Here is a 14,403-nt window from a genome sequence, read left to right as displayed (position 1 = left end):
ATATCATGATCAGTTGACTCTTTTGGGGCATGTCCCTCCTCTTTTGACAGTCAATGATATTTTGTTAGGCTCATAACTTTTCATGGGTAATATTAAACTTAATGGATTTTCTAAACTTTGAGTCAGGATAAAATTTTAATTCATTTGGTGTATTTGTCATTACTAAATTCTTTTTTTTGTACGTTCAGTCGCTATATAACTGAGTCGCTCCTTACTTACAGTTCGTTACCACAGTTTTTTTGATTACATGATTTTGAGGAGCAAGTATGCTATCGTTCAGCATTATTTCCTCTAGAACTGGGAAGTTTAATTCGGAACAAGTTAGATTGTGAGTTTGCTAAACAAATATTTATAAATGAATAAGTAAGAATTTTTCACATTGTTTATTCGAGTTTGTGGTAAGTTTTTGGATTTGAATTGTTGCTTAAATTGAACAGGGCTTTATTTAACCAATATCTTTAAGTTTGGAATAGTATAATCAACTTTAAAAGTAAAAATGTTGGATATGATATCTAATAAATTTTAATAGTTTTAGTATGAATAATGTTGTGGAGATTTAAGGGTTAATTTTAATGGTTTATTTTTGCCCTGTTCTACTACTGCAACAAGCTGAAAATAATTAATTGAACATTAATGAAACATTGAACACATAGCTTAGGGCTCAGATTACGGAAAATACAGCATTCAATGGCAGTATTAATTAAATTAATCAAATGTCTCCCTAGATGTGAACTTTTATATTGTATTTAAGGAAGAGAAGTTTAGTTCGCCCTTTAATTCTGTCATTCTATTAGGTATTTTATGGGTTTTAAGAATTTTATTCCTAATTTTTCTAAGGTTGATTCTGACAGAATTATTTGGGGGTGGGGTACCAAATTTTTCGATAAATTCTGTTTATATATAATTTTGTATAGCTTTGCGAAAAGAACTCCAAGAAGTTTGTTTTATTTTTACTTTGTTTAAGGCTCAAAGTTGAAAAAGAAATATAACTGCTTACATTGAAAAGAATAAATCTAAGAAATATTAACTGCACCTGAACTCGCGTATAACAACCCATTATCTTATGAAATTTCTTTTTCAAAACTAGGGGGTCCAATAGCTACTTAGAAATAAACACTTAAAGCATAATTTCTTATGGGGTCAAACTCCACACTACCTACAGTACGATTGAATAACATCTAAATTTACCCACTTTGCAATTTTGTTGGTTCAGAAAAATTATGGGCGATTATTCTATATTTTGATCGATTTTTAATCGAACTGCTTAGGACTGAAAAAAGACACGAACTATTTAAATCCTACATAATCCTGAAAGCATGTCAATAAAGGAAATTAAAAAGGGGGATTGTAGAATATTGATCTACCAAACCTTCCGAAATCCCAAAAATTTGGTGGAATCACAAAGATTGAAATATAAAGACAGTTTTTATTGCTTTTAATTAATATAAGAAGAAATGCTAGATTACAACTTTGGCTCAGGCTAAGAATTCTGTAGAATCCTCTGAACGACAGAGAGAAAGACTCCATTATCACTGTAATATTTAACCTATTGTAAAGGTTGAATTCTCCAGAAATATTGAGTTCAAATGCAGCAGAATAAAATTTGTATTATAACGAAAAAAGACAAAAATCTAGCATTCGTTAACTGTCTATACAAAAACCTGGTGGATTTTATTTATAGTCTTTCTTGAATTGAAAGCCAGAATAATTTTTTTGGGCTATTTTAGGTAGAAAAACGGCTAAAATCATTTTAAAATTGTCGAACACCTATGCCGTTGATCAGTAAATCCCACTGATTAGTTATCGTTCAAAAATTCTAATTCAAAAATACTGGTTAAATAGTAAGGCAAAGAGTATTGGTAACTTATATTATAGTTTCCTATGCTCTTTGTAGTAAGGTAAGAATACATACATTTTGGTTATCCGACAGAAATTTTTCCTTTAAAGGCCGATTCATGCTGGGGATTTTATATATACCCCTTTACAGGTACTAAGTTGTATCACTTGACTCCGCCTACAAAATTATTCTGACCAAATAGCAATGAGTAATTAAACGAAAGACGCATAATATGGTGGACTTTTTATTTTAAGTTATTTTAGCCCTTAGGCTTTGTTTGACATCTATCGCCATTACTTTAAAAAAAAACTTCTCGAAACGAAACCTTTTTAAGAAAAATAAAGAGTCACAATAAAATTTAAGACGAGCAAAAATAAAGTTCAATGATAATTCAAACCGAGAGCCAAATTTACTTAAACCAAACAGAAAAGGAGCAGGGGCGTAATTTGCTATATGGCAGACAGGCAACTGCCCCCTCTGGACCCCAGTTCTCCCTTCCAAGCCTCATTACCATCACTGCAGCTAAAATTTAGTTTTAAAAAAAATATCTTGTCAAAACTAGGATAAGTCTGCATAATTCTAGCATACATACAAACAGGTTAGTTCTCTTTGTTATAATAAATAAAAAAACAGTTTTTGTTAACAGCAAGTAAGGAGCAACATAAAAACTTCAGAAAATATTTCGTATATGAAAGGGGTTGTCCCCCTGTGAACGCCTCGCTCTTTACGAAAATTTTAATTTCTTTATTAAACAGTTCGTGGTAATTAACTGTAAGTAAGAAGCGGCATGGCTCAATAGTGACTGAACAGCTAAACAATGGAATCTTGATATTAATGAATATGCCTAAAGATTTGGATTATCATGCTTATTCCAAATATGTGGGATTCATTAACTTTAGTGTTACCCATCAAAAGCAAATTTTTTTCCATGAAAAAGACTATGTCAATAAAAAACTAACAGAAATTACTTGAAAAAACTTTCTCCGCAAAACCAGCTTGTCAAAAAAAAAAAAAAAACGTAAAGAGCTCCATTAAGCCAAAAATAAGTAGAAATAAATTCAAATAATTTTCCAAGCGTAAAATTACCACAAATCACCATCAATAGATAAATTAAACCCAAAACGAACAGAAATTACAATAAATAAACAATTCAAACTAAAAACGAGCAAAAACTAACATGAGTAGAGTTTACAACCCCCACGCCTTCTTAAGACCTGATCTTAATTTGTGCTTTACTGAAAACAAACATATTTCAAATTTTTCACTTTTTTGACTTTAATAAATTAAGAAGTTTTAAGACAGTAAGGAATTGATATCATAATATGTATTCTAAACTGACAATCCACGGTCATTTGTGTTTCTTAGCAAAGAACGTTAGGTTTGCACCATTTTGTTATGTTTTAAATAAAAAGTTACTTTTCTGTTAAGGTTTTAAGAATGCTACATTTATGTTACGTTTTTCAATACTCAAAATACCACACTTTCTGTCCTATCTAGTTTTCTCTGTGTAAAAATTATATTGCTCTCAGTTCAGCTACTCCGTTATAAGTATGGAGAGTCATTTACAATGCGATTGGGTAATATTATCACACGACTATTCAATTATCAAACAGTTCGTAGTAATTAAATGTAAGTAAGGAGCAACCCGGCTCAATCGAAACCGAAACTCTAAAAAACAGAATTTTGATACCAATAGGTGCAGCAAAAGAACTGGATTTTTATGCCGATTTTAAATATATAAGTTTTTCAAGTTTAGTCCTACCTATCAAAAGTTAAGAGGCTGTGAAAATTTGCCTTATTTTCAAAAGAAGGGGGGAACATCCCCTGAAAGTAATATAATCTTAATCGAAATCACACCATCAGATTCAAAGCACTAGAAAACTCTATTTCAGAGGTTTCATTCTCCTATATGCAAAAATGTGGAATTTTGTCACTTTTTGCAAGAAGAAAGATCACGGATGCGTGTTTATTTGTTGTTTTTTGTTTTTGTTTTTTTTTTCTAAGAGTGACCGTATTGACCCAGTGGCTCTAAAATATTGCAAAAGGCTTCATTCGGACGGAAATTAAAAGTTCTAGTGACCTTTTTAATCGACTTAAAAATGGAGGGCAACTAGACCCCCTCCCAGGCTCATTTTTTCCCAAAGTCATCCGATCAAATTTTGAGATAACCAATTTGTTCAGCATGGTTGGAAAATATAGTAATTATGTCTTTGAAGATGACTTAGTTCCTGACAGTCACCGAGGAAGTTATGAGCTTTGCCAATTGTTTGCATATAGCATTGGTTATTGGGAAGTATACAGACGTTTTCAGAGGGGAATTTTTTTGTTAGTAGAGAGGGGGAAGGGATTGAGGGCAGGGGATTAAGTGGGAGGATCTTTCAACGGGGGAAGTCTTCATGGGGGAAGGGAAATTTCTATAAAGGGGGCTCTGGATTTCCCAACATTATTTACAAAACGATTAGAAATTAAATTTAATAAGAAAAGTTTTTTTCGACTGAAAGTAAGGAGCAACATAAAAACTTAAAACGAACAGAAATTATTACACATATTAGGATGTAACACCCCCTACTCAGTACCTCACTCTTTACGCAAAATTTTTCTTTAGCAGTTTCAAAAAAACTATTTATTTTAATTAAACAGCCTCTGTGATTAAGGGGTCAATCTTATAGAATTGGAACAAAATTCAAACTTTTGCATAAAGAGAGAGGTGTCCACTAAGGGACGAACTCCCTAATATACGCAATAACTGCTGTTCGTTTTAAGTTCTGATGTTCCTCCTTACTTTCAGGTGAAAAAAATTGTTTTATCTGATTTATTTAGGATTAGGAAACATTTGTTTGGCTCATACACGTATGGCAAGAAAGAATAAAATTATCTTTTCTTGAGCTATCGTTTGCGATGAAGTCAGCCATCATCCTCATTTCATTGATAAACAGTCACAAAAAACTAGGCAGGATCCAGTGCGCCTTAGGATATAGACTTAAAATCAAGAAAAAAGAAAAAAATAAGAGAAAGAAAAATATATTTCGACAGCTCCGAACAAGGGACAAACACAAATGACCAAAGATGGGGAGATTCCTGGTATTCAGTAAAAAATTTTTTTTTTTAGAAAAACATAAATAAAACTAAGAAAAATGAACACGCTTTTCTTCTCTTACCATAGTTGAAAGATCCGGAAGAAAGATCACAGATGTGCACTTATTTGTTTGTATATTTTGTAATCACCCAGGGGTGATCTGATCAAGCCAATAGTCCTTAAATATCGGAAAAAGACTCACTTGAACGGAATTTAAAAGTTATATTGCCCTCTTTAAGTAACCAAAAGAATTGGTGGGACACTTGACTATTTTTTGCTCCTTCCCGCGCAAAAGTCTTCAAAAAGTTTTTGGGATAGTTATTTTGTCTGATATAGTTGTAAAGTACGGTAACTTCAGTTGGGAAAAACATTACCCCCCGAACACCCTCGGTAAGATTTGCAAGTCATGAAATTTACTCATTGTTTACGCCTAATATTTTTTTTTGAGAAGTATACAAACATTTGTCGAGGGGAGTGAGACTGGATTTTCTATTGGATTGATTTTCCACTGAGAGAATATTCCCGTAGGGAGGGAAGTTTCCAAGTGCTGAACTTTCAGGAGAAATTTCACGCTGCGGAAATTTGCCAGAATTTGTAAACAAAATTCCTTTTATTTTTTTTTTCTATTTCTTTGGCGACTCAGTTTTACATGTTGAGACATTAAGGAAAATTGGTCGGGTGGAAATTTCCACCGGGTAAGAATTGTCTACAGTATCTTTACGTAGGGGGGATGGGATTTTCAACATGGTATATTCTTCAGAGGAAATTTTCTGTGGGAGCAAATTTCTACTAGGGGCTGGTGGAGGTAGGATTGGTAGAAAGAATATTCCACAGAAGGGGAAGGGGTTCCGGAATGACTGAAAAACAGAAATTAAAGTTTTTTTTCTAAATTAATTTCTTGTAAAATAATAATATCCGCCGGAATCTTCAGCAAGAAACTTTTCGGGGGAAATTTCAAGCTAGAATGGAATTTTCCAAGAAGAATTTTTCCAGTGGGGTATTTAGCATAATATGGATGGAATATCTGTTCAGGGAAGAATTCCCTGGAAGAGGAACTGAATTTCCTAGCATTATTAAAAAAAATCAGAAATTAAACAATTTTTTCAATTGAAAGTAAGAAGCAATATCAAAACTTGCAATGAACAGGGGTGATTATGTATTCCATGGGGATTTCTCTCTCCACAATGCTTCGCTCTTGACGCTATAGTTTGATTCTTTGTATCAAATCTTTAAGAGCAGCTCATGAACACAAAGGTGTTTTAATTAGAACAAAAAGAAGTTTTTTTTAAATATTAAAAAAGACTTTCAAAATGTGCTTGAAACCTAATCAATGATTATAACATATTAATACTATGACAACAGCATATAATGAAAAATATTATCGCATAATAGAATATTACAATCTTTGACTGTAAAATCAAGGAAGAAAACAATTAAAGCCACATAGGGAATTTGAAAATTTAAGAACAAAGAGTTAACTTGTATTATCAACATATTGTTTTTTTTATTATTATTTCTTGACGAATTAGTTTTTCTGCACGACCTTCCAAAATTGTATATACCATTTTGTGTCTCGTGGATTTTCCGGCATTATTAAAAAACAATAAGAAATTAAAAAAATTTAAGTTTTTCAACTGAAAGTAAGGAGCGACATTAATACTAAAAGGGAACAGTAGATATTTCGTATATGAGAAAGGCTGTCCCCTCCTCAATATTTCACTCTCTATGTTAAACTTTTTCATTACTTTTGAAAAGTCGAGTTGTGACAAAGTGTAAAACTTCAGCGTAAAAATCAAAGTGCCACAGCCCCTTTTACATATGGTATATTTTCTGTTTTAAGTTTAAATGTCACTCCTAAATATTAGATGAAAAAAAAAAAATGTGTTTTATAGCTATTTAATGATACACTGAAAGCAAGTGGCTTTTTACTACAGGCAACGCTAGATCGTGTCCTCTCATTAGTTAAAACAACTTTATACTGAAAAAATTTCAAATAAAAAGTAAAAAGCTACATTAAACAACATTCAAGCACATTGAAGTCAACTAATATTTCAAGACTAAGCTGGAAAAAATAAATAAATCAATAAATCAATCAATAAATAAAAGAGAAATCTAGCAGAAATTACAACAAATAATCAAATTAAACCTAACAGAAACTACCGCAAACAGGAGTTGATGCAACAGCTCCCATCAAAGCCTTATCCAGGATTTTTTTTTGAAGGGTTGTATTATTTGTTTTGGTGGTCTTATGAAAATTTAAAAAGCAATCAAAAATTGGTTAAAATGCATTTCTAATCTGTTTTACGAGGCTGACAAACATTTTGGGGTGGGGGTGGGGGAATGAAAGACAAACTGAACAGAAATTACACCATATAATCAAATCAAACCTAACACGAGCAGAAAATACAACAAATGGTAGTTAAGCTGACACCTCCTATCAAGGCCGCATCTAGGATTTCTATTCAGGAGTTGTATTTTTTTTAAATAGAAATTATATTTAATTTTTCTAAATCGCAGAATGCAAGTCAAACAGTTCATGGTAACGAACTGTAGTAAGGAGTGACCCGGCTCAATCGAAACCGAAACTCTAAAAAAACGGAATTTCGATACCAATAGTTGGAGCAAAAGAACTGGATTTTTATGCCAATTTTAAATATATAAGTTTCATCTAGTTTAGTATTAACCATCAAAAGTTACGAGCCTGAGAAAATTTGCCTTACTTTAGAGAATAGTGAGAAACACCCCCTAAGAGTCACATAATTGTAAAGAAAAGTACACCATCAAATTCAGCGTATCAGAGAACCCTACTGTAGAAGTTTTAAGCTCCTTTCAACAAAAATGTGGAATTCTTGTATTTTTTGCAAGAAGGCAGATCACGGATGCGCGTTTATTTGTTTGTTTGTTATTTTTGTTTTTTCCCAGGGGTGATCGTATCAACCCAGTGGTCCTAGAATGTCAAGAGAGGGCTCATTCTAACGGAAATTTAAAGTTCTAGTGCCCTTTTAAAGTGACCAAAAAAATTAGGGGACACCTAGGCTCCGACACACGCTCATTTTTTTCCCAAAGAAACCAGATCAAATTTTTGAGATATCTATTCTCTTGAGCTTAGTCGAAAACCTAACAACTATGTCTTTGGGGACGACTTCATCCCCCACAGTCCCTGGGGAAGGGGCTGCAAGGTACAAACTTTGACCATTGTTTACATACAGTATTCGTTATTATGTAGTGTTCAGTCGTTTTCAGGGGTATTTTTCGAGTTGGGTACGGGTGTATTGGGGGAGGGGGTTACGTGGGAGGATATTTCCATGGAGGGACGTATTACGAGGGAATATAATTTCCGACAAGGGGGCGCAGGATTTTATTGCATTATTTAAAAAAAAAACAATGAGAAAATAAATAATTTCTTTTCAACTGGAAGTAATGAGCAGCATTAAAACTTAAAACGAACAGAATATATTACGTATATAAGGGAGTCCATCTCCTCCACAAGACCTTGCTCTTTACGCTAAAGTATTTTTAGTAATTTCAAATATTTATTCTACGGCCTTTGTGATTCAGGAGTCATTCTGAAAGAATTGGGACAAAATTCAAGCTCTAGTATAAAGAGCGAGGTATTGACGAGGGGGCGAACCCCCTCATATACGTAATAGCAATACACAAATATAGAAGTTCTTAACGTAAGTTAATTCGTATGTTACGTATATTTATTACTAACAAAAACGTTCGTAAAAAAATGAACAATTCTTGTTGCATTTTCAAGTAACCAGAAATTGGAAGGCAACTAGGACTCCTCCTCCGGCCCTTTGTTTTATCAAGATCGTCTGATCAAAACTATAAGAAAGCTAATTAGCAAAAAAAACTAATATACAAATTCCGTTTAAATTATTAATGTGTGGTGAGCCAAAATCAAAATATGCATTAACGCAAAAACGTTCAGAAATTAAATTACAAAACAAGTTTTTTTTTTAACTGCAAGTAAGTAACGACATTAAAACTTAAAACGAACAGAAATTGTTCCGTATATGAAAGAGGTTGTCCCCTCCTCAACGCCTCGCTCTTTAGGCTAAAGTTTTTTATTGTTTTAAAAAGTAGAGCTGTAACTAAGACTCAAACTTTAGCGTAAAGAGCGAGGCGCTGAGGAAAGGAGAACCTCTTTCATATACGTAACAATTTAATTTCGTTTTACGTTTTAATGTCGCTCCCTACTTGCAGATTAAAAAACTTATTTTTTTAATTTAATTTCATGTAGAACCGATATTTTGTATGTGTTACAATATCAACCAAAAAAAAGGGGAGATAGAAAATCACCATAATAACCGAGATAACTGGAAAAAAACGAATTTTATTGTAGGTTAGCTGCTTAATGTATGCAGATATTTATATCAGGAAGTATTAGTAATTTCTAAAAAAGGATTTGCGTTTAAATTATACTAGAGTAATGAAAATTTCAACAATGAAAAAGTTAAAAGCCAAAATTTCAACAACGAAATACGAAAACTGAGGTACGAATAAGGAAATTTTCTGTGTTCTTATCAGCCAAGATTTGACGCCATAAGTTAATTTGAGATTTTTGTTGGTATACAGTCTTTGTCCAATTATTAAATGTGATAATTTTTTACTATTGCCCCTCTCCTATTTAAAAATTTCAGCAGTCGTACCAATTATGGTGAATAGTAGGTTGGAATAATTTATTATTTGTTTAATTTGTTTTGTCCTTGTTTTTTTTTATTTTACCAGGGCACTTGGCTTAGAACTCCTAGAAACTTCAAAAGCAGCTCATTCAATCGGAAACTTGGAGTTTGAAAGTGATATCAGGTCAAAAGTGAAACGTTAGGGGGGCAACAGCCTCCAATCCCTCTTTACTCCAAATGATTTGATTGAAATTTTGAGATAGCCATTTTATTTAAAAAGGTCGTAACATCATACAACAATACCTCCGCGGTTGACAAAACACCCGGAGTGTCGGGGTAAGTGTTGTAATTTATGCACCGAGGACGTATACATTTTTGATGGAGGAGTAGTCAAATTAACTTTGAAATAGGCTTTATTGATTGGATATTAACAGTTTTATTTCTATTAAGGGTCAAAAATGATCAAAAGGCAAATACCTCTCTATTCCCCTCGTGCTCCCTATTCCCCATATGGTTTTGATCGAAATTTTAAGATAATCATTTTGTTCAAAAGAGCCTATAGATCATATAACAGCATTTTAAGGGTTGAAATGACCCCCGAAAGCTGGGAGGCAAGGGTAGTAAATCATGCCCTAGGTTCAGGGCATGTACGACTTTTATGGAAGGAATGATCGTGTAAACTTCGGAGAAGGGCTCATTTGATTTGGAAATGGAAAGTACTACTCTATTTTTCTAGAGTCATAAGTGATCAGAGAGCAACTAGCCCCGCACTCTGTTTTCACAAATAAATCTAATCGAAATTTGAGATAGCCATTATGTCCAAAATACTAAAAAGACTACAGAACAATGCCTCCATGTTTCAGACGATCCTCTCAGATCCTGGGAATGAGGGTTGTAAGTTATGCTCCCGAGACATACAAGGTTATATTAAAGTAGAAAGCTCCAGAACCAGTTTTAAGAGTCAAGAGTGATTGGAGGGCAACCAGCCCCCCCGCCTTCTTTCACGTCTAAGACTTTCTAAAACAAATCCAGTCAAAATTTTGAAACAGCTATTTTGTTCAACACGATTGAAAGATACAGTAGTTATGTCATTTAAGATGTCAACCTTTCCTCACACTTCCTTTCGGAGCAAGGGGTAAGTTCGGTAATTTGTTCAATGTTTTTATATAGTGTATTTTATTGAGGAAAGTAGGATTATTTGACCTTTACTTTCCGAAAAGAGGAAGGACAATCACGTAATCGTTTCAGACAATGTAGAGGGGAGTGTTGAAATGAATTTTAGTGTAAAAAATTTAGTGTAAAGAAATAAAACTTTTGTTCAATATACTCTAAAAGTTTCAACTTATTAACCTCATCTTTTCCCAAAATATAATAGATGCAAACTAATCATAACAAGCATAAACATAATGCCTTTGAATTTAATAAAATATTTTCGTCAGTATACCCTAAAACTTCTAGCCTAAACACTTTGCCTATATTCCATCTCGATTTATTCCAACATTTCCCACAACATATATTGAAAATTAAAATCTATTACCCCTAGCTGCTGCTGAGACACGATGGATACCTTTACAAAGTTTTGGAAAAATACCCTATGATTTATTTTATAATCCCCTTTAACAAGCCCTCAGAACCTCATGTTCATACCCTTAGCACTTCCTGATATGTTGCACATCCACTCTAAAATAAACAAAGAAAACCAACACTATGCAAAAAAATATAAAAAAACAAGTACAGCTAAATTAAAATCAATGTTGAGATAAAAAAAAACAAGAAAACCTGTATCCACAAAGAATTTTTTGGTTTAGTTGAACATTCCCAAAATTTCACCTTAATCCCCTTATTCATTTTAGACACCATTATTTGACGGATCCTCCTTACTTTTGATTGTTTTGAAAATAAAGGCTATCTCACAATTTCATCAGGTTTCGTTTTACGTTAAGGGCAGTTTGAAAGCTGAAAAGGACATTTGGGGAAAGGAGAGCTGTTTGTATATCATCACAATCACTGCTGACTTAAGAAATCCGTTAAAATTTTGATTTTTAATCGAAAGACCCCCTCCAAACTATCTACAAACCCCCCTTCCCCTTCTATGCAAAGCGGCCTTTCCAATAAAAATAACTAAATAAACAACAACACGAAGCAAGTAGATAATACTTTGCAGTATATTACAGAATACAAAATAACAGAAAATATTATTTTGCTACGGCACAACATTTTGTATTCCTTAAAAAGGACAATATAACTTTTAATTTCCATTCAAATAAAACTTCTCATTATAAAGCCATTGGTATGGTACAATATAAAAAAGGTGCAATATAAAAAACACTGGAAACAAAGTAGTTTTCCGTGAGAGAGAGAGGGGGGGGGCTATAATTTCACGGAGGGTGAGCCAGATTTATAAATATTATTTGAAAACGATCAGAAATTAAACTAAAAATGCAAGTTTTTCAACCGAAAATAAGGAGCAAGATTAAAACTTGAAACGGAAAGAAATTATTTTTTATATGAAATGTCTCCCCCTTCCTCAATACCTGGCTCTTTACGCTAAAGTTTGCCTATCTGTCCTAATTTTCTAAAAGCAGCCATGGAAACACAGGAGTTGTTTAATTAGAATAGGAAGCTTTTAAAAAGTGCTTACAGCTTTAGCGTAAAGAGCAAGTTATTGAGTAGGGGCTAACCCTACAAATACAGGATCATTTTTGTTCGTCTTAAGTTTTGATATAGCTCCTTATTTTCAATTTTAAAAAACTAATTTTTTTATTTACTTCGTATTGAAAATCCTTTTTGAACATCATATTGCTTCTTTGGCTCTACAAATTTACATGTGGGGTGAACTTTCTAAAGGAGTACCATCCGAATTATTTTTTTCTCTAAGAAGAAGGGTGAAATTACTTGGGGGTGTTTTGGAGACTTTCTATTGGTATTTTACTTGGAGTAATACTCCATGGGGAGGACACTCTCCAGGGAGAATTTTTCGGAATAAACATAAGGAATTATTTTTATTTTTGTTAGTTTTTATTGAGCTGCTCAGTTTGAGATTTGACAAAAATTTAATACAAAAATCGTTATGTTTCGAAAATTAAACAAGAAGCTGGTCAATATGTATATCATTTTCGATAAAGTGTAGATGATATCCTAGCTTTTAAGTGGTGCCGAACGGGAGGAGTCACCCCCACCCTTTTATGTGGTAGTTTAAGCCTTATTTAAACCTTAGTTAATATTGAATTTGTTGTTGTTTGTAGCAATTTTATAATTAACCAAAAAGCTGCTATTCAACTTCAGAATTAATTTTACTAATGAGTAACAAACTATAGGTCAAGTGATACTCTTATGCTGAGTTACAATTTTCTTTTGTGAAGTTTCCAACAAAACAAGAAATAGCGCGGTAATAATGTGTGAGTTATGTCTTTACAGCAATACCATTTAGTTTTTATAATTAAACATAAAAAACATAATGAAAGATATTAAAAAACGAAAGATAAAGTTTGCTTCATCTGCATTTCCAGCATACAACAACTGGATCCCTTTGTTTGTTAAAAAAAAAACAAGTTTTTTTAACTGCAAGTAAGGAGCGACATTACAACTTAAGACAAGCAAAAATTACTCCGTATATGAAAAAATATGTCCCCTCAGCAACACCTCGCTCTTTACGCTAAAGTTTGACTCTGTCACAACTCTACTTTTAAAACAATGAAAAAAACTTTAGCATAAAGAGTGATGCATTGCGGAGGAGACAACCCCTTTCACATTTACTAGCAGTTAAAAAAACATGTTTTTATATTTAATTTCTGAACGTTTTTGAATTATTACTTGTTTTGATTTTGGCTCACCGTAGATGAATAATTAAAACAAAATTTGCATATTTTTTTTGTTAAATAGCTTTATCATAGTTTTGATTGGATGTTTTTGATAAAAAGGAGTGGGAGAGGAGGCCTAGTTGCCCTCTAATTTTTGGTTACCTTAAAAGGCAACTAGATTTTTAATTTTTTGTACGAACGTTTTTGTTAGTAATAAACATACATACCTTACGAATTAACTTAAGCAGCGAACTTCTATATTTTTGTATTTTATCACGTATATGAGGGGGTTTGCCCCCTTGTCAATACCTTGATCTTTACATTAAAGCTTGAATTTTATCCCAAATCCTTAAGAATGACTCCTGAATCACAAAGGCCGTAGGATAAATGGTTGAAATTGCTAAAACTACTTTAGCGTAAGAGCAAGGTATTGTGGAGGAGACGAACCCCCTTATATTCGTAATACTTTATTTTCTTTTTAAGTTTTAATGCTACTCATTACTTCTAGGTGAAGTTTTTATTTATTTATTTTCTCATATCTTTTTTAAATAATGCTGGAAAATCCTACTCCCCCTTCATGGTAATTCTCTTCTCTCATGATAAATTCTTCTATGAAAAAATCCTACCACGTAACCCCCTGTACACTTCAAACGTCTGTCCTGAAAATGTCTATACACTTCATAATAGCCATTACTATATGTAATCAATGGTCAAAGTTTGTAACTTCCAGCTATTCCCCTGGGGACTGTGGGGGATTATGTCGTCCCCGAAGACATAGTTATTAGGTTTTGACTAAGCTTAACAGAATGACAATCTCAAAATTTTGATCCGGTGACTTTGGGGTAAAATGTGCGTGGGAGGGGCCTAGATGCGCTCCAATTTCTTGGTCACTAAAAAGGTCACTAGATCTCTTATATTACATTAGAATGAGCATTCTCGCAACATTATAGAACTATTGGGTCGATACGATCATCCCTGGGAAAAAAACAACAAAACAAACAAAAAAACAAAAATAAACACGCATCCGTAATCTGTCTTTTGGCAAAAAATACAAATTTC

General features: G+C 32.9%; 1 protein-coding gene across 4 annotated transcripts in view; it reads right to left on the bottom strand.

The window, feature by feature from the left end:
* Positions 1-14,403, bottom strand: part of LOC136036092 (uncharacterized) — a 61,277-nt gene that overhangs the window by 31,216 nt on the left and 15,658 nt on the right. For 2 of the 4 annotated variants that reach the window (XM_065718085.1, XM_065718086.1), the window contains exon 1: positions 1,913-1,958. The exons of the other annotated variants lie outside the window; for them this stretch is intronic. In XM_065718085.1, the coding sequence (XP_065574157.1) occupies positions 1,913-1,914 (2 nt within the window). In that variant the 5' untranslated portion in view covers positions 1,915-1,958. Of the gene's footprint in view, positions 1-1,912; positions 1,959-14,403 lie in introns of those variants that run through there. 4 annotated transcript variants of the gene reach the window in all.

The sequence above is a fragment of the Artemia franciscana genome, chromosome 15 (assembly GCF_032884065.1).
Source record: "Artemia franciscana chromosome 15, ASM3288406v1, whole genome shotgun sequence".
NCBI classification, from domain to species: Eukaryota; Metazoa; Arthropoda; class Branchiopoda; order Anostraca; family Artemiidae; genus Artemia; species Artemia franciscana.
The sequence above is the reverse complement of the archived record's forward strand: the minus strand, read 5'-3'. Positions and strand labels throughout refer to the sequence as shown.